The 25,944-nt window shown below is 37.8% G+C and overlaps 1 protein-coding gene and 1 pseudogene across 1 annotated transcript; both read right to left on the bottom strand.

The window, feature by feature from the left end:
- Window positions 1–1,109: 1,109 nt before the first annotated feature.
- Window positions 1,110–2,333, bottom strand: LOC149043556 (G protein-coupled receptor 54-like; annotated as a pseudogene).
- A 6,712-nt stretch (window positions 2,334–9,045) lies between these two features.
- On the bottom strand, window positions 9,046–12,578 carry LOC149043555 (G protein-coupled receptor 83-like). The gene has a single exon (XM_089210328.1). The coding sequence runs from the start codon at window positions 11,652–11,654 to the stop codon at window positions 10,644–10,646; it is 1,011 nt and encodes a 336-aa protein (XP_089066454.1). The 5' UTR covers window positions 11,655–12,578; the 3' UTR covers window positions 9,046–10,643.
- Between the last annotated feature and the right edge of the window lie 13,366 nt (window positions 12,579–25,944).

Genomic DNA, 25,944 nt, shown 5'->3' with positions numbered 1-25,944 from the left:
AAGTCAACCCACAAGTATCGCCAAAATCGCTCAGTCGAACTCAAGCAACAACTACATATGAGGAGGCGAGTGTTCCCACTCCACCTACTAAGGGTCACAGAGTCTCCCCCATCTCTTCGAAAGTTTCCGATGAATATTCAAGCAAATACTGATTTCCGATCTTATCAGTATGCTGGACTGCCTTGTAACACAGCTCCGTAGTTTAAGGCACCATGGGAAGGTCTGATGTTCAAATTCTTAACGAAGTCTCAGATTATTTTTTCAGGTTCTCAGCTGCTTGCTCGTTGTAAAATAAAGTGCATATTTCTTATGGTACTCTGTCGAGGTATTGCCGAGTTCCCCTTGAAAATCTTATTGTCATTTTGTGCCTATGACACTTGAAACCTAAAAAACAAAATTAACGCCCCATTACACAGAGCTCTCACTTGGATTTCAGCTGAAACTATCATCGTGTGCTATAGAATTAAAGAAAACTGTGAGGAACGATTGGTTAGTATCAATGAGAAAATTATGAATAAACAAACCAAATTAGTAGATAGCGGACAGGTGAATTGCGCTTTTCGCGCGCGTTAATTAGCTAGTTCGCTTATTACCTAGATCGCCGGTAATGACTGTGAAATACCTCGTTTGACACCGACAACAACAACAAAATTTGCTGGATAGTTCCGAAAATTGAACTCTATTTCTCTATACTCTTCTGACATGTCCAAGGCCCTGAATATTAGGTTCATTTTCTCTTTTTCTTTTCAGTTATTTGTTTGTTTGTTTGTTTGTTTGTTTTTGTTTTTGTTCAAGATTGTATTATTTTAGAACAAATTCAGAGAAAAAAGAAAGAACAAATATTACAACCTTGAGGGAGATCGGGTGGCCAAGTGGTTGGCGCGCTCCATTCTAAACGGAATGAGACGATTCTTGGTCCATAAGCATTTCTTTTGCTTTAATTGTGTATGTCATAACCGAAGGCTTTTACAAATCTCCTTTCAAAACAGGTAATTTTAACCTGAAATAGTTAAAATTAAATTATTATCGCGAAAACGGTATGCATATGCACGGAACGGTTCTTGTCGAAATTTAGCTGCAATTGTCACTTTCTCATGAAATTACTCGGATTACCACAATAGCTTTTATGAAACCGTATATAGGTGTTTGTATTATGATATATAATTAGTAATACGCAAATCCGTTTTAAGCGAGTTTTTATCTTACAGTTACCAAATTAGTAATAAAACTTTCATGTTATGAGAGACATTATATTCTTGATTCTTTCTGGATTGCTTCATCTTCAGGTGGTAAGACGGCATCTGATGTTTTGATGGTGAGACTTGAAAGCAACCGGCTGCTTTTTCTGCTGACGATCCTGGTAAATGCTGTATTTATCTTGGTACTCAGAAAAATGTACAGCCATGTGTTAACGGCGCTGTTAGCGTGTCCAAACCAAAAACACACAAAGCTGACAATCGGCTGTATATGCAGGTAAGCCTTAGATGCGTGAATGATTTGCATCATGTGGACCACTTGTGGTGGAAGCCAACAAAGGGCAAAGGCATAGGTAACAATAATAAGCATCCGAACCACTCTTTTCTTAGAGGTTTCTAGTTGCGCTCGATTTCCTCTAAAAGTATTCACTCCAGGTGCAACATGGAACCCTAAATTCCGTGCAGTTATGGTATACAGGAAAGAAATAACGGCTAAGGGGATGAGATAGTTGACGACGAAAAGGAGGAGGTATATTCCTCGAAGAGCCCTATATGGATCACCCAAGATGTAAACAGATAGCATGCAATAGGAAGGATTATTGTAGTCCTCCACAGTTTGAATAACAAGGAAAATTGACATGGAGACCAGTGACCCGATCCAAATAAATGGAACGGTTAGTTTAGGCTTTCGAAACCAAAGATGGCGGCGGAGGGGATGAACGATGGCATAGTACCTGTCGATCGCCATGAACGTCAGGCAGAGGATGGATGCTGTTAAAGTGACATAAGCAATGTATACAACGTCTTTGCACATGACTTTTCCAAATACTCCCGGGATCATCCACAAACCACTTGTATATATTGCAGAAATCGACCAGGGCATCACTACCAAGGTTACAAGCAAATGTTGACGAACATAAAGCTTGTTAGTGATCTGACTTCAGGCTTTTTCCACACGATGTAGATGAGGAAACTATTCCCTGCAAACGCTACGAGCATCGTGATGGCGTAGAGGACTGTGATAACAATCCACTCGGTATCTTGTTTCATCTTTAGTTCCCTGTTTTTTCTGTTGCTAAAGTTTAATAGGATAAGACTGTTATTACTGGATAAATAATCAGTAAAGAGAACACTCATGACCCCCTAAAATCTTATTCAATACCAACCTGGGGTTTGGTGAGAGGAATCGATTGTCAACTCAAAGGAAGCAAAACGCTTTAAAAGTAACATTTTAAAAGTAACAGGAGAAGGAATGCAGCAGGACATTTTGATTTTCTCCATAAATAACCCTAGTGTAAAAATTTTAGGGTGCGTTCCTGTGGGAGAATCCGGTTCAGGATTTCTGATCTGCGGCGTTCCTTTTGATCAAATCCATTTTCAGATCAGTGATCTATCAAATCCACGCTGGACAAGGATTCATCGGTTCACTGATCTGCGCGATGTAAATACGGATCATTGGATCACTGATCCAACGCGTTCCTTTAGAAGAAGGATCCGACATTAATTATTTTGCCCAGCGGTGCTCAATTTTAAACACGTAGGTACTTCATATATTGACCGGAAAGATTGTTGGCAATCGCTACAAAAATTCTGCATAAACTCGAAATAAAATCGATTTTGTAATGTTGAATCGATCGGCCACTGATCGCAGGCATTCAGGGTTCCCAAGTATCCATATCGTAATCAATATTTGCTTCTGTTTTAATTCCATCGTTTGAGTTTACCAAGAAAAAATGTGCTTCTAAGGAATAGAGCGTGCTAAAAGCCCGTGCAATAAGACGAACCATTCAGGGAAGAGTTCACTAACCCACGTGCATAGTCTTAAAATAGCTTACTTTTTGGAATTCTCTGAGAGCTCGTCTGAAACGTCGTTCCTTTCACTCACCGTGATCTGTGCGATCTTGTATCACAAATCCAAATCCGGATCCTCCCAAAGGAACGCACCCTTAGTAATGAAGTCATGGTTAAGCATTTATGCATAGAAGTATTACGTATTCCCATCCTTAAAATATATACATAATAGATCTCAATACTTCCTTCCTTTCACCTCGAACCAGTTGTGAAATTAAAAGCTACTTTCTGATCGCGTGAAGTCAAAAGAAGGACGAAAGCGTTTCTAATTTGTCATCTTCTCATTTGTCGTTTTCCGTCCCGATGAATAAAGATAACTATCAGAAACAACTTTTTTTATTATTATTATTTTCAATTTTCTACACGGTTCCTTCATTTGTTCGCATAATACCAATAACAAAAATTATCGGAAAGAAACGATAAAAATGTATGATATCTTATTGAAGAAACCATTCGCGCATGTATATAACTATTTTTGATGGACTGTAACGTTATTAGTATTAGTTTGCAAACAGGAAATCAATCTGCAGATATATTCGCCTTACAAGGTCAACTTGTTTCCCTCCAAATTATTGTCAGTTAAGAAGCGTTGAACGTCTCATGGCAATTCAACGTACCTGCGATAGTATGCACTGAAGTCCACTGTCAGAAAATAGACTTGTAGCCTCTTAGTACTAAAGGAAGATTAAAAAAAGGGAAAAATTTACATTTCAACCGCACTGATCCAAGTGTTTTTTTCAGGTTGATCTAAAATAAGAAACGCGGTATACCTTTGGAGATCGATAAGGTTGCTTCCTCAGTCCAACGGTTTTAGAACTCAGTGGCCCGAGACTGATGAACTCTGATGAACTTAAGAGCATATTCCTGATCACCTCTGTTTTTAACCATTTCAAAATGATTTGCTATGAATGTCAATGGATCTCAAATCCAACATGCCTCATATTGATTTCCAAGGCACGTAAACACGGGCTTACGTCTTCCGCTTTAAAGAGCAAAAAAAAAAAACCACTTAGAGCTCCGTCAAGATGTCAAACTTATGAACACCATTTAGAAGCTATTTGTCTTCAAAGTGAGCCATATATGATAGATGTGTGTTGGGTTACATAGAGGCATAGTATATTTTATGGATGTTACCCATAATTTATTGAATAGGGACAATTATTCATTTACCATCGAATTAGGACATGTCACATGTCATTTAAAGTCCGTTCTATGAATAATCCCATTTTTGCTTTAGATCTCCTCGTTGATTTTAATTCAAAAACTTGAATAAAACAAAACAAACAAACAAAAAGGAATCCCTCTCTGCGTGCGGAAATTCAAGATTAACTCAAAAAGGAGGTGAGTAATTAGCCAAGTGGTCTCACGAACAGTGTGACGAACCAAAGAGAAAGTTCCCTTCGGTAGAATGAAGAACTTTTAATGTAGGAAAGTGAAGGAAATCTGGGGAAATTGCGAAATTATCTTCTAAGTATGTCATTTTACTTCTTTGTGAATTTGTCGGTTTGTTCTTGATCATGAACAGCTGTGAATCAATGACAGACCTTCAGTGGGCTCTATTAGTTCGACAAAAAATAATGCACTGTGCAAATAACACGCAATTAAGTTTACTAAAAAAAAAACCATAATTTAACCTTGAGTCAATGGCGTCTTTCAACGCAAGGCTTGTCATTTAGAATTCGATGATGGTCGATCGTAACAATGCACAGAAAGTGGAGACAAACTCCACATAAATTTGTTTCCTTAAACTGTCTTTTCATAGCCTGCATAATCATGGGAAAGCACACATCACCTTTCGGATCACTTTAATGTCAAAATTCCGTCATGGACCCGTCGCCATCAGGTCAATTTTATTTTTACCTCATAGCCCTCCTATCGAAATTTAATTGCATGCAAATGTTCCCACGTATTTTTGACAGATCCATGACAATGAAATAATTTCAAAAATAATTTCGAAATATTTCAAGTCTCCGTAGCTAGAGCGGCACGTGAACCGTTTTATTGAATATAGGATTTGTATGATTGAGGAATCATTGCAGTATCAGGAAGTAGACCTCATCACAAGAAAATCCGGCCAAGAAACTTACCCATATTTCAACTATCGTCAGCGACCTTTTAATTCATTTCCACAAAAAAGATAAGCTCATGGTATGATCAAATTACATCAGAGGAATGAAGCTTATATCACTTACCATCTACAACTGAATCAGGTTTTTTTTGTGTTGTAGCTTTCCGAATACTCTCGTTTTGTTATACAAATTACTTAAAATATGTTTACTTTTTTCTATGCAGCTATTTTTGCGGGCAGAGTGCCTACGCCGTCGCCATCGATATTTTTAAAAGACTTATTAGTTTTCAAAATAACTGAAAAACATTGAATTTATTATCATTTTTTTTATTTCGTATGTATTGCGTGGTAACACGGTCTTCGCTAAGACTTTTTAGTAATCAGAATTTTGGAAAAAATGTGAACATGGTTGATTTATTGTTACAGCGGATTACAGTGGGTGTCTTACGTAGCTTTTCCGATCTATCTTTTCGAATCCAACTGACGAAACTCCCATATCTTGTCTCCTCATTCATTTGTAATATTTACAGCCCTGGATCTTAAATCCCCAATTCCTTGCCAAATAAATCCCAACTGCAGAAAGCCATTTTTCGAAAATTTCGTTATTTTCACTGACCCGAAGACGTATTTCAAGTTTTTAATCTAAGATAGCCTTTGATGGTTATTTTACAAGTTCCATTAAGGAAGACATCCCAGTTTAGATTCAAACGTGATTCTGGAGACTACACCTGATTCAGGGTAATATTTAAATGCCAGCAGAACATGACAAGTGCTGATCACAGGAAAGAATAATAAGTCTCTTCCTCATAAAAAAATTAAAGTAGAACATTTCCCGAAAATTTCCATTTTAGATGGATAACGTTTTCCTGGTGTAAACAAGAAATGAGGAAACCCAGACTAAATGAATATTTGCGAAGTCGAACGCCAAAACACATATTGACAATGATTGTTGATTATGGGATTATAACTTCCACCTACAGTCTGGGTGAACGTGTCTGACATATGGAAACCTCTACTGCCCTAAATGGAGACCATGACAGCTCCAGTTGATGATGACCAAATTGTTATTTTTAGGTAATGGTGCAGTATACTATGGCGCATCAAATTTAGATCAAAACATAACAGTAGACTAGAAGAACACCGCTCTTCTGACGTTACGTTATTATCTCAAGTGCATCCATAACTCGATATACGCACAGCTAAAAGTATGAGTAAATTCTTTTATAACAAACTGAGCGACGACAAGGATCTGCGCGAAGAAGCCTTTTATTGTGATAGACTACAATTGTGATTGTTTTGGTTTTGGTAAATTGCCCATTAACAACCGTGTACTTTATTCCCTAGGTTGAACAAAGTTAAAACAACAATAAAAGCGGAAATTTTACCCTAAATTTTGCAAATGACCAATTGGTCACCTTTTCTGTTCCCAGTGAATGTCTTTCGGCCAAAATTTGCTGCAGCTCGTCCTCCGACAAATTTGCGAAACGTGCAACTTGCGAGTTTTTTTTCGGCTTTATTTTTGTTGCTTGTTGGATAAGGACCTAAAAGGTCGATGCCGATAGAAAAATTGGGCAGTTCCTCGATGGTCTCTTCCATATTTCAAAGAGAAGGAAAACTGTACTGCAGCCTAACAGGACGGAAACTCTGAAGCCAGGTGAAGAAAAAATACTCACGTCATCTTATTTACACACGGGCGTGCGTAAATAAAGATTTTGTTGATAGCAGCTCAATAGGACTTATTTAGGGCAAGCACGCGCGCTTTGTTATATCATAATAAAGTTCGGATATAACGCACGCTGTCACTGGTTGAAAGAGTGTGCTCTATGAGAGTATAGAGCATAGAGCTGAGCTAAAGCTGTCACGCCATCTGCCAATTGTACTATGTTCGACCTTTTCCGGGACTTCTCTTTAGCTTTTTCCGTGAAATTTCAGAACTGAAGCGAGCCGGTAAGTAGCAACAGAAGAATCAAACAAAGGTTTGTAAACATACCAGGCGCCGTAATTTACGTTATTAAAACGTGAGCAGATACGAAAATCCTCAAAGGAAAAACAAAATAAACATTCCGAGTTTTAAAGATTTTCACGCTCAGTTAGATTGCAAGCTTACGTACGGTAATAAAAATCAAACACAGCTAATACTCCTGTAGTATATGAAGTTCAATGTTAAAAACAAAACAGAACAAAACAGAAATGATGAAAAATATAACCAAACTGGCATAATTGTTAAAATTCATACTAATCATGACGGTGTCTGAGGGAATATGACCATGTTGAAGTTCGTCGCGGCTCGCTCATCATGGCGATCTCCGGTCATTACAGTAAAGCAACCCTCAGAAACTACATCGGCCGCCCTTCGAGTTAAAAAATAAGAGCTTGCTCTGATATCCTATCCGATACGTTGAGTGGAAAGTCACATCAGTCACTGTAGCCGAGTTTTTCGGAGCTGTCATCACGAGCGATCTTCATATTCCGGTGAATTCGGCTGTCGTTCATTCAAAATACACTCGCCTTGAACAGTTTGTTTTCTACCTTAACATGTGAAAAAACTCGCGTGTTTTTATGAGCCACAATTCGACTGAAGTTCACTGAACATTTCACTTCAAGATTCTATATAAGAGACTAAAAAACTTCAGGCAAAAGTGTTAAATTTGACTTGCCGAACTATTTTAGTTTGTAAACTACGACTACGTCTCGTGTTTCTCCCTACACTTCTTTCGTGCTCTAGCCGCTTCCTGCGTGCTTTATAACAGAACAGAGCACAGTCAAGGCTTCTTTATTTGTTAAATAAAGAATTGGTCCATGCTTAGCGTGCGAAAATCGAGGCATGGATGTACCCGGGAAGTTTGAAGAGCACGAGATACCTCTTAGTAACCGAGTTCGAGGACCGCTCTGCATTTTACGGACCGAGTTTTTTTCGCTCAGATTTATGACCTAAGCACAAAGCGCGCAAGGGCCAAACATCATCACCTGGTTTTTGCTGATGTTTACTGCAACGAAAAACAATTTATTTCGAGAACATTGACGATACTCTGACTCAGTTTGGGCGGTTTATGTTACTGATAAACCACCACAATGTATGCAAAAACGTGTATTTCACGCCACTCAATCAAACATTACTAAAAGGAGAAATTGATCCATCGAGACGTGCCGTATCTGTATAACATAAATATAACTACGCAAATTATGTCTCGGAGATGATCCGGCATTAGAGCGAAATGACCCACTTTTCGCTATGAAACTTTATCGTGAAGGATCATGCAGCGGGATTCTGAATTGAATGACCTTATAATTGTGTTATTTACTTTATCAATACGGTACTTTATTATGCATTTCCACAACGTTCGCAGTGTTTCAGGATTTCTAGACAATCTATTTCCCTTTGAATAGGCCATTTTACAGTTGTGTACTTAGTTGCGAAGCCTTTGATTTGGAGTGAGGCTTGTTAACCTTGTTAACACTCCACCATCGTTTGATTAATATGTGCACGCTTTTTTTTAAAGCTGAATCTCTATCACAGTAACTTTGCGTTTCCTGTTATGCCAAAAATAAAATCAAAACCACAAAGTCAAAAGAACAGAATAGGTAACAAAGGCTAGGAAATCAACTGAAACAAATTTTTGTTTGGGATTCCTCGGTACTTCAGTGTTTCCCTTAAGTAAGAAAAATATTACAACCATGCATTATTGCATGCAGAGATTTTCTATACATTTCTCGCGATGAATAATAAAATATAGTATCGTAAAATATGTTTGCATCTCTCCTTTTTGCTTCAAAACTTTCTTCATTTTTATTTCGACTTTGGCAACAGTCTCGTAGATGGGTATTTGAGTAACTTCTTTAGTTGTCCATTGTATAACCTTCTGTAAAGATGCAATGACAAGGAAAACTAGCTTTTCAGAAAACCCACACAATCAGGAGACACCAAGACTCTTAGTTCTCTTCTTCTTTATTACATTTTCTGTAGCTGATCAAATCGTATCTCTCTTTTACTCACTGTCGTGCACGCTCTAAAGTACCTTATTAGTGAACATGTGGGTAATGCGCTGACTGTCTTTGCAGAGTTTAACCCCTTGTTCAAAATTCTGACCCGGTCAAGTGTATTTTTTACACAAGTTCACTGAATACCAAACATGACCACCGACGAACGTCTTTGTTCAAGAAACAAGCCTCAAAAATAGAGTCAGCACAAACTATTGTTAATATTAAAATTAGAAAAAGATCTTACGGGCCTCTGAACTTGATGAGACTCGCACAACGACTATACAATAATCAGCTAAAACGTTTACAAGTGAAATTTAGAAAACTGAAAATAAAGTACTCAACACGACCAGTTTAGAGACAAAAATTCAAGTTCGAGTAATTGCACGACCAAAGGAGAAAGACAACAGTGAAACCTATCGTAAGGGGGCAAGACTGGCACAATCTTTGAATGCTAACCTTAAAAAACCATGAATTGTAAGAACACTTCCCAACACTCTCTTTTTCCATAGAGGCCTTTTCAAAGGGAGGTCGCATCCAAAATCTCCCTGTATTTACTTATCACTACTCAACAATTTAGTCTACAAGAGCAGCTTTCAGAACATAGCAATCCGGCGACAACTAAGAAGGCAATGACGTTCTGTGTACCGCAAAGAAATTAACTAAACCGGTACCTTTCGCTAGTGTGTTTGGGGCTCGAAAATGCACAACTAAATAAAAAATAAAACCTATATTTTTATCTCCAAAATTACACTTCAGTAGAGCTAAAAGCCTTGATGACTACTTCAGCAAGAAACAACAACAAGCTCATACTAGAAAAACCAAATATACCTCTTTCCAGAGGTACATCAGCGAAGGTTTGCGGACACATTTACAGGTTATATTGTTGCTGCCATCCTCGGAAAAGTAATATTCCCATCACAAATCTCCTTCCAAAACATCTAATTATAAACTGAAATAGTTTGTTAAATTATTATCGCGAAAACGCTGTGCAAATACACTAAATTAATGCTACCCGCAGCACTGAAGAAACATGTCAGTGTTTCCTTTTTGACCAATACCCCCATGGGGGTTTCATGACCATTTCAATAAAATTGGAAAACAGACGTTGTAAACAATCATGTAGTGTTTAAAAATCCCAACCAGTAGGGGGCACACCAGTTGGCTGTATACAAAGCGAGTCAAAGAATCGACCCGAGGGAAAAACGAAACAAATCTAGCGAGTAATAAGGTAGAGGGCTTTCACCCGTGACCACTAGATCACTAGTTCAGCACCCTCACCACACTGCCTCAAACATCGAAGAAGCAATGCTGGTATACTTCTTCCTATAGTTCATTCTGCAACGGATCCCCCCTTTTATTCTTACCAGCCGATAGAACGGTTATTGTCGAAATTAGTTGCAATTATCAATTTCTAATGAAATTACTCGGTTTACTCCTGACAGTAACTTTTATGAAACCGCATATAGGTGTTTGTATTATATTATATAATTAGTGATATGCAAATCCGTTTTAAGCGAGTTTCTATCTTACAGTTACCAAATTGGTAATTATATTCTTGATTCTTTCTGGTTTCCTTCATCTCCAGGTGGTAAGACGGCATCTGATGTTTTAATGGCGAGACTTGAAGGCAACCGGCTGCTTTTTCTACTGACGATCCTGGTAAATGCCATATTTATCTTGGTGCTCAGAAAAATGTACAGCCATGGGTTAACGGCACTGTTGGCGTGTCCAAACCAAAAACACACAAAGCTGACAATCGGCTGTATATGTAGGTAAGCCCTAGATGCGTGAATGATTTGCATCATGTGGACCACTTGTGGTGGGAGCCAACAAAGGGCAAAGGCACAGGTAACAATGATGAGCATCCGAACCACTCTTTTCTTGGAGGTTTCTAGTTGCGCTCGATTTCCTCTCAAAGTATTCACTCCGGGTGTAACATGGAACCATAAATTCCATGCAGTGATGGTATACAGGAAAGAAATAACGATCAAGGGGACGAGATAGTTGACGACGAAAAGGAGGAGGTATATTCCTCGAAGAGCCCTATCTGGATCACCCAAGATGTAAACAGATAGCATGCAATAGGGAGAATTATTGTAGTCCTCCACGGTTTGAATAACAAGGAAAATGGACATGAAGAGTAGTGAACCGATCCAAATAAATGGAACGGTTAGTTTAGGCTTTCGAAACCAAAGATGGCGGCGGAGGGGATGAACGATGGCATAGTACCTGTCGATCGCCATGAACGTCAGGCAGAGGATGGATGCTGTTAAAGAGACATAAGCAATGAATAAAACACCTTTGCACATGACTTTTCCAAATACTCCCGGGATCATCCACAAACCATCTGTATATATTATGGAGATCGACCAGGGCATCACTACCAAGGTTACAAGCAAATCAGCGATGGCCATGTTGACGAACATAAAGCTTGTCAGTGATCTGACTTCAGGTTTCTTCCACACGATGTAGATGAGGAAACTATTCCCTGCAAACGCTACGAGCATCGTGATGGCGTAGAGGACTGTCATAACAATCCACTCGGTATCTATTTTCATCTTAAGTTCCTGTTTTTTCAGTTGCTAAAGTTGAATAAGATAAAACTGTTATGACTGAATAAACAATCAGTGAATGGAACACCCATGGCCCCCTAAAATCTTATTCGATACCAACCTGGGGTGTGGTGAGAGGAATCGATTGTGAATTCAAAGGAAACAACATTTTTTTTTTAAATTTCTTTTTTTATTTTAAACAAAGTTCACTTTGGTTGAGTCGATGATATTTCAGGACGTCACTGAAGCTGTGAACAGGAACGGAAATACTGGAAACAGGAAAAGGAATGCAGCAGGGCATTTTAATTTTCTCCTTAAATAACCCTAATGAAAAAATCTTACTATCGAAGTGATGGTTAAGCATTTTTGCATAGAAGTATTAAGTATTCCCATCCTTAAAATATATAAATACTGGTGTTTGTTGTTGGTTTGCTTTTATGTCGAAAGCGTTTCTTATTTGTCATCTTCTCATTTGTTTTCCGTCCCGATGGATAAAAATTACTTTCAGAGATAGTTTTTCTTATTAGTATTTTCAAATTTTCCGGACGGTTCCTACATTTGTTCGTATAATACCAATAACGAAAATTATCAGAAACAAACGATAATAATAACATAATATTCGTTGTAACTAACCTTTTATTCTCAGTTCAATATCCGGTAGAATAAAAAATAACACCAAAGATAATGTATGACATCTTATTGAAGACACTGTTGGCGCATGTATATAACTATTTTTGATGGACTGTAACGTTATTAGTATTAGTTTGCAAACAGGAAATCGATCTGCCTAAATATTCGCCTTACAAAGTCAACTTGTTTCCCTCCAAGTTATTATGAGTTAAGAAGCGTTGAACGTCTCATGGCAATTCAACGTACCTGCGATAGAATGCACTGAAGTCCGCTGTCAGCAAATAGACTTGTAGCCTCTTAGTACTAAAGGAAGATTGAAAAAAAGGAAAAATTTACATTTCAACCGCCCTGATCCAAGCGTTTTTTCAGGTTGATCTAAAATAAGAAACACGGTATACCTTTGGAGATCGATAAGGTTGCTTCCCCTGTCTAACAGTTTGAGAATTCAATGGCCCGAGACTCAGGAACCCTGATGAACTAAAGAGGTTATTCCTGATCACTTCTGTTTTTAACCATTTCAAAATTATTTCCTATGAATATTAATGCGGGTCTCGGTTGCATCTCTTCTTGACAGCCGGACAGGAATATCAGACATAAATGTTTGCATGAGGGACTTCTCAAATGGATCTCAAATCCAACATGCCTCATATTAATTTCCAAGGCACATAAACACGGGTTTACGTCTTCCGCTTTAAAGAGCAAAAAAAACCACTTAGAGCTCAGTCAAGATGTCAAACTTATGAACACCATTTATAAGTTATTTTTTCTTCAAAGCGAGCCTTATATGATAAATGTGTGTTTGATTATATAGAAGCATAGTAGTTTTTTTAAACCCATCATATGTTGAGTAAGGATAATTATTCATTTACCATCGAATTAGGACATGTCACATGTCATTTACAGTCCGTTTCTATAAATAATCCCATTTTGCTTTAGATCTTCTCGTTGATTTTAATTCATAAACTTGAGTATAAAAAAAACTAACAAACAAGAAGGAAACTCTCTTTACGTGCCGAAACTCAAGATTTACTCCAAAAAAGAGATTTTGTACTTTCTCGCGAGTCTTAAGGCAGGTGCTCCATATTTTAAAACTCATTTTAGTGAGTAATTAGCCACGTGGTCTCACCAACAGCGTGACGAACAAAAGAGAAAGTTGCCTTCGATAGAATGAACAATTTTCATGTAGGAAAATGTATGAAAGTGAAGGAAGTCTGAGCAAATTGCGAAATTATGTTTTACGTATGTCATTGTACTTCTTTGTTAATTTGTCGGTTTGTTCTTGATCATGAGCAGCTGTGAATCGATGACAGACCTTCCGTGGGCTCTATTAGTTCGACAAAAAATTATGCACTGTGCAAATAAAACGCAATTAAGTTTAATAAAAAAATGATAATTTAACTTTAAGTCAACGGCGTCTTGCAACGTAAGGCTTGTTATTAACAATTCTATGATGGTTGACTGTAACAATGCGCAGAAAATGAAGACAAATTCCTCATAACTTTGTTTCCCAACAGTGTGTTTTCATAGCCTGCATAATCATGGGAAAGCACACGCCACATTTCGGATCACTTTAATGTCAAAATTCCGTTATGGAACCGTCGCCTTCAGGTCAATTTTATTTTTACCTCATAGCTCTCAAATCGAAGTTTAATTGCATGCAAATGATCCCACGTATTTTTGACAGATTCATAAAAATGAAATAATGAGACGGTTCTGCAATGCGCGCTGTCATGCTGAAATAGCGGGCGATGAATTAACTTTATTTTCAGAAGAATATATGCTTGAAGCGAAGCAACCACTGGAGTAAAGTCCACGCCAGAACCAAAACAATAAATTTGTATAAATTTTCTTTGCGCCATATTGATTTTTATTAATGGAAATCCGACATCGATTTGCTGATTTAGTCTTAAAACGCGGTAGTTTAACGCCCCTAAAGACTGTGCCCGAGTAAATACTTGTTTAATAGAGCACAAACGAAAAGCTCTCTTCCATGAATTAATTGATGTAGTTTCCTATCGTTGTTTCTTTAATTTGACTTCAATAATCTGTAGTCAACTTTGGCCTTTATGTTTAAAGGTGCAGTATATTTCCTCAAGAGTCTCTATCAGCCTAACTGTTGATAAAATAGTTCAATTTATGTTTGATGGATGGTGGATTGACAGTGAACAGGAATAGCGCTTTGACACGGCGCTTTGCATATTTACATTTCCTGAACATTCAAGTTTAGGAATACAGCCTTTTTTTCAGTTTTCGTTAAGATCATATCGCATTGATATCAAAAGAAGCAGCCAGAATAAAAGTTTTTTGCGTGGCGCTATACAATAAGAATAGGAGATGCTTTTCTGAAAAATTATCCTCAAAACCAGCATCTGCGAAATAATTTGATGCTGAACAGCTAGGACCACCCAATTATTTATCTTCAGCTTTTTTGACGACAAAAACGTACGCAAAGTTTCTTTGCTTTCCATTCAGGTGCAAAAGAGAAAACTTGGCGAGAACGAAAGCTAATTCAGTAAAAAAAAAATTCTGCATCAACACTCTTTCGTTCAGATGCAAATTGACATAGGATCTTTAGCATAATAATCTATCTTACAAGAGACATTAAATTTAAATAAGATATTGTGCCAGTTTGGCCTTTCGCCGCTAATACTCGTATGGTTGAGTAAGTGTTGGAATAAACTTGGAACATAAGCACCAGCACAGCTTAACCAAAGCGAAATATTTCAAATCTCCGTAGTTAGAGCGGCACGTGAATCGTTTTCTTGAATGTAGCATTTTTATGATTGAGGAACCATTGCGGTATCCGGAAGTAGACCTCATGACAAGAAAATCCTGCCGAGAAACTGAATCATATTTCAACTATCGTCAGCGACATTTTCATTTCCACAAAAAAGATAAGCTCATGGTATGATCAAATTACATCAAACGAATAAAGCTTGCATCCCTTACCATCCACAACTGAATCAGGTTCAGTGCATTTTGGCATAGAGCCCTGTGGCTGCCTTGTTTGCTCAGTTTAAAATGCTAGCAAAAATGAGCACAGAGGGTAGAGGTTTAAGTTGTAAAAATACTGTGTGATAGTCACTGGAGCTCGATGTATGAAATGACGCTTATCTCATATGATAGGATGGCTGAGCAAACCAGAAATGAAAAAGACGCATGAACTGGTACGGTTGAACAGTGCGACGAAAAGTGTCAAGCGACGATGCCCACGTAGATAATAAAACTGACTTAGAAGCCCCTTCGCGATCTGTGTACTTGTTAAGTTGGAGATTCGAGCAGGATACTCCTATTACTGTATAGTTAGTTTATTGGAAAGCAAGCGGAAGTTGTTGCAGAGGGGCTGCTCTGAGTCTTGTATTTATTTGTGCCATGGGAAACGAAGCTTGAGCAGCTTCTAGCCATGGTAAAGACACAAGAAATAGCATAAAATGTGGCTATGCAGTGTTGAAATGACACAGGTTTATCAACACAGGTAACTAAACGACTCCTACGAAAACAGACAAAACCGCGCAGATCATGCACAGGGCTGCGATCTCTAGCCGTTTGGTCGCTAGCTGAGACGACAGACATTTTGCTTTAAGATACTAAAAAAGAAATTCATTGAAAATAAGAGATAGTGACCTACCCAGACCCTCTTGACAATAGACAACCAACAACAGAGAGATCAGCAAAGATCATTCATAATTCAGTCGCGATCGACTTATGACTCATCCCAGAAAGAATTTTGATTTTATGATTAGATATCAGACTCTCCACGGGCATCTGTAATTTACATGTGATAGATCTGATAGGACACAAGACAACGCGCGAGAATACATTTTAAGCTCAAGTGAAATTGACAACTGACAACAACTGCAAAAAGTCCGCCTCTTCGCGCTAGTGAGATGACAGTAATTGGTAAAAGAGAATAGTGAATTGAACTCCAGACTCTGTCCTAGCTTTGACCAAACACAAACAATCACGTCCACTCTGACTCGATTTGTTACTTCACTGGATAATAAATTTCGTTCGTAAGCAAAGCCTTATTTTTTGCCAATACCAAGTTAGCTGCGTGGAGTCTTCCTTCGATCAGTTCACAAAACCAACTGGTTTGACTGGTGTACTCGTTGATTTGAGAAGTAGAAAGTTTAGTTCGATGACGAGCAAACTGGTTCAAAGCTGTCACTCTACGCTATCATCAAACCGAATCATCTACCAGCGCCTCTTAAGTAAAATAATGGGAGCATCTTCGCAATACAGGGCCAATCTTGATGGAAAATTTACAGTCGACTCTCGCCCTACGGACACCTCACCATTGCGAGAGCCCCAGTGAAACGCATCAAGAAATGACTGAATCAAACTTCCGTTTTTACCACGGACTCAAGCTATTACTGAGGTGCGGACACTTTCATGCCACCCAGCGAAACATTTTACTCGTCTTTTCTCCCGCTACAGGGGAAACCTCAGTACTTCGATAAAAGAAAATACAGAAACCATTCTACAATTGGCTGCGAACATGAGAATTTCCTGCTTGGGGCCGAATCTTTATCCGGTTCGTGATGCCACGCTAGAAACTTTATGCTTGCGTAGTCACATATTATTTCATATGTTTCGAGACCAAATAACTTATTTTCTCTGTTATTACCCCTCTATTACTGACTCTCGCAATTACGAACACAAAATCTTCCCTCGAGGGTTTTGGCAATAACGGGAGTCGAGTGTAACTAGAGCCTCGTTTTGCTCGCAGTGGATGAATGAACGAGGAATAATGAACATACGCGTAAAGCCTTTGGTGATTTTACCAGTGGCTCGTTTGACTCGCAGAGGAAGAAAGAACGAAGAATAACGAACATACGCGTCAAGTCTTTGGTGGTTTTACTGGTGACTCGTGTGACTCGGCAAAGGATGAAAGAACGAGGAATAATGGATGTGCGTGTTTACTCTTAGGTCTATATATATGGTGGCTCGGTTGGCTTAGCAAAGGATGAAAGAACGAGGAATAGTCAATTAATGTGCTATATAGCAACTTATAACAACGAATTTATGCCTGGAAATTGTAGGTACGGTTGAACAAAGTGCTTGTATCAAACGACGATGCCTACGTGATCAATTTTTAACCTAGCTACATTAGGAGGGTTTAAAGACCTTAAAAGGATTACAACTCTGATGTACATCGGTTTGGAAAGACAAACATCGCATTTATGTCCCAAATGACGACTCTTCTGGTTTTTCAGAACAAAGGAAAAGCATAGAGTCGGAATTTATTCAGAGATGTCATCCCACTTTTTTCACACTTTACGTCCTCGTGTTAACCTTTTTGTGTCATGCACCACTAATAGATGCATTTGACCCAAAATTCCCTATAGTTAATGTTTATCTGTAGATTAGTAAATTTGAAGTTTCCAAGAAGTCTCGCTTTCAAGTGCTTGAATTTTTTAGAGGCCAAATCACTTCTCAACGGGCTCCGAACAAAAAACGAACCCACAGCTCGTTGCCCATTGAGAAAATGACATTTTATGTTTGGAAGGTCAGAGAGGCTTGGTGAGAAGAGAAACTATGATCAGACACAATGCACGTGTCTTATTTTTCATGCTAAAAAAAAATAAAAACAGATAAAAGACAATTTTATTTTCACGACTTTCAGACGCGTCAAGCCGATAATAATTAATAAAACCATCAAAATTAAAAGATTTCAAATTGTAATTTTTATATGGAAAGGTTGTATGTGACGTAACCAACTCTAGAGATTCCGCAAGCCAACCTCTTAAAGTGTGACCGAACACCCGACCGATTTCGGATACTTACAAAATTATTCCCTGCTCTGAAATCTTGATTGGTAATACCTATGAACTTCCTCACGCTGCTCAACTTCAGATAGAGAAATGACGAAACAAGTAAAAAAAATCGGGGTATTTTCTTTCATTATCATAAATTGACTCGGAATTGTTATCGAAATCTTTCAATGGCATACTCTTTTTGATTTTAAGAAACTTTACCTAACTTCTCCATCAACCAGTACTTCCGTAATGGCTATTAGAAACAACTGAAATTTGAAATTTTTTGCCAAAACATTTACCTCCTTTCCTTTAATAAATTCGAGCAGTTTCGTAAAGCCAGCGTGGCGATCTTTTCCTAGAGGGCATTGGTACAAAAGAAAACAAAAATACGAGAAAGACTTCTATGTCTGACAGCTTTTTCTGTAAAGTTATACCCCTGATAAACACTCGTTATACTGACTCCGCCATAGTTTTGTATAACAAGATAAATCACACTCATCACTAATGTTCAATTGGAGGACAGACTCCTAGTTGGCGTCCCGATAATCAATATTTAAGCACAAATATTGCCGTGGGTCTCTTTAGTAGTAACTCACATCAGTGTCACACTGGGCTGTGCTTCATATGAAACGTGTTTGTTATTACAACTTTCGTCTCATCCACGAAGATGTGGAAAACTTGAAATTACAAATTGCTGTTGTTAGTACTGACCATCTACAAATTTATTTCCTCTCTTCCCAAGATATGCAAATTATAACGTCTGATAACATCTGCATCGGACGCATAAATCAGTCAAAAACGTTTCTGTAAAAAGAGTTAAGCCATTTTTCACGAAGGCGGGGCCAAGGAAATATTAGAATATCATAACTAGGTGAGAACTCGAACCTCAGTTCTTCAGGTTTTTCCGTTTTTTTTTGTTTTGTTTTGTTTTGTTTTTTTCAGCGTGATCAAGAGTGAAAAGTCGACTGTATGCAGTACGGAACCAATCCTATTGTCTTCTCTTCTTAAAACCTGGTTTGTCATCTTACGGCAAGTGATGGAAAATGACGAAAAGTAATATCTTGAGAAAGAAAAGTAAATATTTCTAAATTAAAACATCTTCTGCCTTAAACAATATCCCGATTCGAGACACTTTCGACGCGCTGATGAGGTAACATTGACAGGATAGTTATAATTATCCCACACATACGATCCTAAATAAATAGGTGAAAATTACCAATATCAAATGTGTCTTCTACTCATAATGTTTTCACAAACCTGTTTTTAATTTCGCTTACACTTTTTTAAATGTTTCCTACTTCAAAAAGAGAGGCCGTCCAGTGAATCCACTATGAGTGAAGATTCAAGCATGGAGATTGCTGCGTAAAATTCAACCAATCACAATTGGTTCATATGTCAGCGTGCGTTTATCGAGATATTAAGCACGCGGGAAGTTTGGAGAGCACGAAAGATGCATAAGAGTTGCTCGAGGCGTAGCCGAGAACCAATTGTTTTATAACATTTTCAAACCGAAGGCAAATTTTTTTCTCGAGGGATGTGTTTCCTGACGTCATGAGCGTGCATAATAGGGATATGAAGCACGATCGCACAATTAAATCTAATTAGACAAATTTACTAGCTATGTTATAAAACACCTTGATGACATCTTTATTTCAAATTTTTACAGTTTCAATTTCGAATTACGTCAATTCAAATTGTTTCATTTTTAATCTTTTTTTCCCATTATGTTTTGATTGCGTGGTAGCATACCGTACCCTTCTTTTTATACAAATTACTGAAAATATGTTTACTTTTTTATATGCTATTTTTGCGTGCAGAATGCCTACGCCATCACTGTGGATATTTTTTAAAGACTTATCAGTTTTCAAGATAACTGAGAATGTTCAATTTTTTATAATTTTTTATTTCGTATGTATTGCTTGGTAACACGGTTTTCGTTAAGACTTTCTTGTTATCAGAATTTTGGAAAATATGTTTACATGGTTAATTTATTGTTACAGCGGATTACAGTGGGTGTCTTTTCTAGCTTTTCCGATCTGTCTTTTCGAATCCAACTGACGAAACTCCCATATCTTGTTTTCTCCTTCATTTATAATATTTACAGTCCTGGATCTTAAATACCCAATTTCCTCGCCAAATAAATCCCAAATGTAAAAATTTCGTTATTTTCACTGACCCGAAGACGTATTTCAAATTTTAAATTTAAGATGGCCTTCGATGGTTATTTTACAAGTTCCATCATAGTTTAGATTCAAACGTGATTCTGGAGACTACACCTGATTCAGGGTAGTATTTAAATGCAAGCAGAAGATGACAAATGCTGATCACAAAATAGAATGATAAAAGTCTCTTCCTTATAAAAAATTAAAGTAACATATTTCCTGAAAATTTCCATTTTAGATGGATAACGCTTTGTAAACAAGAAATGAGGAAACCCAAACTAACTGAATATTTTGTAAAGTCGAAGGCCAAAACACATATTGACAATGATTGTTGATCATTGGATTATATCTACCGCCTATAGTCCGGGTGAACGTGTCTGACATATGGAAACCTCTGCTGCCCTAAATGGAGACCACGACAGTGATAGTTGATGATGACCAAATTGTTATTTTTAGGTAATGGTGCAGTACATTATGGCACATCAAATCTAGATCTAAACATAACAGTAATCTAGAAGAACCCCGGTCTTCTGACGTTACGTTATTATCTCAAGTGCATCCATAACTCGATATACGCACAGCTAATTCTTTTATAGCAAACAGAGCGACAACAAGGATCTGCGCGAAGAAGCCTTTTATTGTGATAGAGTGCAATTGTGATTGTTTTGGTTTTAGTAAATTCCCAATTAACAACTGTGTACTTTATTCCCCATGACAACAATAGTAACCAAGTCAACCCACAAGTATCGCCAGAATTGCTGGGGAGTGGAACTCAAGCCATAACTACATGTGAGGAGGCGAGTGCTCCCACTCCACCTACTAGGGATCAAAGTCTCCCCCATCTCTTCGAAAGTTTCCGATGAATATTCAAGCAAATACTGATAGCCGATCTTATTAGTATGCTGGACTGCCTTGTAACGCAGCTCCGTAGTTTAATGCACTATGGGAAGGTCTGATTTTCAAATTCTTAACGAAGTCTCAGATTATTTTTCAGGTTCCCAGCTGCTTGCTCGTTTTTAAATAAAGTGCATATTTTCCTATGGTATTCTGTCGAGGATTGCCGAGCTCCCCTTGAAAATTTTTTTTTTTCTTATTGTCCCCATTTTGTCCCTATGACACTTAAAACCTAAAAAACAAAATTAACACAGAGCTCTCACTTGGATTTCAGCTGAAACTATCATTGTGTGCTACAGAATTAAAGAAAACTGTGAGGAACGATTGGTTAGTATCGATGAGAAAATTATGAATAAACAACCCAAATTAGTATATAGCTGACAGATGAATTGCGCTTTTCGCGCGCGCTAATCAGCTAGTTCGCTTATTGGCTAGATCGCCAGTAATGACTGTGAAATACCTCGTTTGACAACGACAACGACAACGACAAAAAAAATTACTGGATAGTTCTGAAAATTGAACTCCATCTCTCTATACTCTTCTGTCCTGATAATTAGCTTCATTTTCTCTTTTCCTTTTCAGTTTTTTTTGTTGTTGTTCAAGATTGTATTATTTCAAAACAAATTTAGAGGAAAAAGAAAGAACAAGTATTGCAACCTTAAGGGAAATCGGGTGGCCAAGTAGTTAGCGCGCTCCACTCTAAACGGAATGAGACGATTCTTGGTCCGAAAGCATTTCTTTTGCTTTAATTGTGTATCATAACCGAAGGCTGTTACAAATTTCCTTTTAAAACAGTTAGTTATAAACTGAAACAGTTTTTTAAATTCCTATCGCGAAAACGGTATGCAAATACACTTAATTAACGCTAGCCTGAGTATGGAATAAACATGTCAGTAATTCCTTTTTGACCAATTCCCCCATGGGGCTTTCATGGTCATGTCAATCAAATTGGGAAACAGACATTGTAAATAATCATAATGTTTAAAAATCCCAGCCAGCAGGGGGCATACCAGTTGGCTGTATACAAAGCGAGTTAAGGAATCGACCTTAGGGAGACGAGAACAAATCCAGCGATTAATAAGGTAGAGGGCTTTCACCCGTGACCACCAGATCACTACTTCAGCACTCTCACCACACTGCCTCAAACATCGCAGAAGCAATGCCAGTATGCTTCTTCCTATAGTTCACTCTGCAACGTATCCCCCTTTTTATTCTTACCAGCTGATAGAACGGTTATTCTCGAAATTAGTTGAAACTATCAATTTCTCATGAAATTACTCGGATTACTACAGTAACTTTTATGAAACCGTATAGAGGAGTTTCTATCATATTATCTAATTAGTGATACGCAAATCCTACTAAAGCAAGTTTCGATCTTACAGTTACCAAATTGGTAATAAAAAGTTTCATGTTGTGAGAGAGATTATACTCTTGATTCTTTCTGGATTGCTTCATGATCATCTTCAGGAGGTAAGACGGCATCTGATCTTTTGACGGTGAGACTTGAAGGCAACCGGCTGCTTTTTCTACTGACTATCCTAATAAACGCCATATTTATCTTGGTGCTCAGAAAAATGTACAGCCATGGGTTAACGGCACTGTTAGCGTATCCAAACCAAAAACACACAAAGTTGACAATCGGCTGTATATGTAGGTGAGCCTTAGATGCGTGAATGACTATCGTCATGTAGACCACTTGTGGTGAGCCAACAAAGGGCAAAGGCACAGGTAACAATAATGAGCATCCGAATCACTCTTCTCTTGGAGGTTTCGAGTTGCGCTCGATTTCTTCTCAAAGTATTCACTCCAGGTGCAACATAGAACCATAAATTCCATGCAGTGATGGTATACAGGCAAGAAATAACGACCAAGGGGATGAGATAGTTGACGACGAAAAGGAGGAGGTATATTCCTCGAAGAGCCCTATCTGGATCACCCAAGATGTAAACAGATAGCATGCAATAGGAAGAATTATTGTAGCCCTCCATGGTTTGAATAACAGGGAAAATGGACATGGAGACCAGTGACCAAATCCAAATAAATGGAACGGTTAGTTTAGGCTTTCGAAACCAAAGATGGCGGCGGAGGGGATGAACGATGGCATAGTACCTGTCGATCGCCATGAACGTCAGGCAGAGGATGAATGCTGATAAATTTACATAGATAGTGTATACAACACCTTTGCACATGACTTTTCCAAATACTCCAGGGATCATCCACAAACCGTCTGTATATATCAAGGAAATCGACCAAGGCATCACAACCAGGGTTACTAGCAAATCAGCGATGGCCATGTTCACGAATATGAAACTTGTCAGTGATCTAACTTCAGGCTTCTTCCATACGATGTAGATAAGGAAACCATTCCCTGCAAACGCTACGAGCATCGTGATGGCGTAGAGGACTGTCATAACAATCCACTCGGTATCTGGTTTCATCTTTAGTTCCTGTTTTTTCTGTTGCTAAAGTTTAATAGGAGAAGACTATTATTACTGATTAAATAATCAGTAAGGGTAACACCCATGGCCCCCCTAAAATCTTATTCGATAGCAACCTGGGGTGTGGTGACAGGAATCGATTGTGAATTCAAAGGAAACAAAACATTTAGATTTCTTTTTTTTTAAACAAAGTTCACATTGGTTGTGTCGATGATATTTCGGGACGTCACTGAAGCTGTGAACAGGAACAGAAATACTGGAAACAGGAAAAGGAATGCAGCAGGACATTTTGATTTTCTCCATAAATAACCTTAATGAAAAAATCTTAGGGTGCGTTCCTTTGGGAGAATCCGAATCAGGATTTCTGATTTGTGGCGCTCCTTCAGGGTTCCCAAGTATCCATATCGTAATCAATATTTGCTTCTGTTTTTAATCCCCCGTTTGAGTTTTTTTTGAAAAAATGTGAATCTAATGAATAGTGCGTGCTAAAAGCCCATGCAATAAGACGAACCATTCAGGGAAGAGCTCACTAGCCCACGTGCATAGTCTTAAAATAGCGTACTTTTTGGAATTCTCTGAGAGCTCGTCTGAAACGTCGTTCTTTTCATGCACCGTGATCTTTATGATCTTGTATCACAAATCCAAATCCGGATCCTGCCAAAGGAACGCACCCTTAGTAATGAACTCATGGTTAACCATTTCTGCATAGAACTATTGAGTATTTCCATTCTTGAAATATATCAATACTGGTCTTTGTTGTTGGTTTGCCCTTAGGACGAAAACGTTTCTAATTTTTCATCTTCTCATTTGTCGTTTTCCGTCCCGAAGAATAAAGATAACTTTCAGAAACAGCTTTTTTATTATTATTATTTTCAATTTTCTGCACGGTTCCTTCATTTGTTCCCATAATACCAATAATGAAAATTATCAGAAAAATTATCACAAAGAAACGAGAACGATGTATGATATCTTATTGAAGACACCATTGGTGCATGTATATAACTATTTTTGATGGACTGTAACGTTATTAATATTAGTTTGGAAACAGGAAATTAATCTGCCTATATATTCACCTTACAAAGTCAGTTTGTTTCCCTTCAAATTACTGTAAGTTAAGAAGCTTTGAACGTCTCATAGCAATTCAACGTACCTGAGATAGAATGCACTGAAGTCCGATTTCAGCAAACAGACTTGTAGTCTCTTAGTACTAAAGGAATATTAAAAAAAAGGAAAAATTTACATTTCAACCGCACTGATCCAAGCGTTTTTTCAGGTTGATCTAAAATAAGAAACACGGTATACCTTTGGGGATTGATAAGGTTGCTTCCCCAGTCCAAGGGTTTGAGAATTCAGTGGCCATGCAGAGACTGATGAACCCTGATGAAATAAGGAGGTTATTCCTGATCACTTCTGTTTTTAACCATTTCAAAACGATTTGCTATGTATATCAATGCGGGTCTCGGTTGCATCTCTTGTTGACAGCCGGACAGGAATATCAGACATAAATGTTTGCATGTGGGAGTTCTCAAATGGATTTCAACTCCAACATGTCTCATATTAATTTTCAAGGCACGTAAACACGGGCTTACGTCTTCCTCTTTAAAGAGCAAAAAAAAAACCACGTAGAGCTCAGTCAAGATGTCGAACTTATGAACACCATTTAGAAGCTATTTGTCTTCAAAGCGAGCCTTATATGATAGATGTGTGTTGGGTTACATAGAGGCAAAGTGTTTTTTTTATGAATGTTACCAATAATTTACTGAATAGGGACAATTATTCATTTACCATCGAATTAGGACATGTCACATGTCATTTACAGTCCGTTCCTATAAATAATCCCATTTTTGCTTTAAATCTCCTCGTTGATTTTAATTCATAAACTTGAGTATAAAAAAAACTAACAAACAAGAAGGAAACCTTCTTTACGTGCGGAAATTCAAGATTAACTCCAAAAAGGAGATTTTGTACTTTCTCGCGAGTCTTAAGGTAGGTGCTCCATATTTTAAAACTCATTTTAGTGAGTAATTAGCCACGTGATCTCACGAACAGCGTGACGAACAAAAGAGAAAGTTGCTTTCGATAGAATGAACAATTTCAATGTAGGAAAATGTATGAAAGTGAAGGAAGTCTGGGGAAATTTCGAAATTATGTTCTACGTATCTCATTGTATTCTTTGTGAATTTGTCGGTTTGTTCTAGATCATTATCAGCTGTGAATCAATTACAGACCTTCCGTGGGCTCTATTAGTTCGACAAAAAATAATGCACTGTGCAAATAATACGCATTTAAGTGTAATAAAAGAATGATAATTTAACTTTAAGTCAACGGCGTCTTGCAACGTAAGGCTTGTTATTTAGAATTCTATGATGGTTGACCGTAACAATGCGCAGAAAGTGGAGACAAATTCCTCATA

This window comes from Pocillopora damicornis, chromosome 6 (assembly GCF_964200805.1).
Source record: "Pocillopora damicornis chromosome 6, jaPocDami1.2, whole genome shotgun sequence".
In the NCBI taxonomy this organism is placed as follows: Eukaryota; Metazoa; Cnidaria; class Anthozoa; order Scleractinia; family Pocilloporidae; genus Pocillopora; species Pocillopora damicornis.
Note: the sequence above shows the minus strand (reverse complement) of the source record. Positions and strands in the feature narration are given on the sequence as shown.

Excerpts from the sequence above, each read along its gene's own strand:
- LOC149043555 (XM_089210328.1), bottom strand. The coding sequence starts at position 11,654 with ATGAAAATAGATACCGAGTGGATTGTTATGACAGTCCTCTACGCCATC.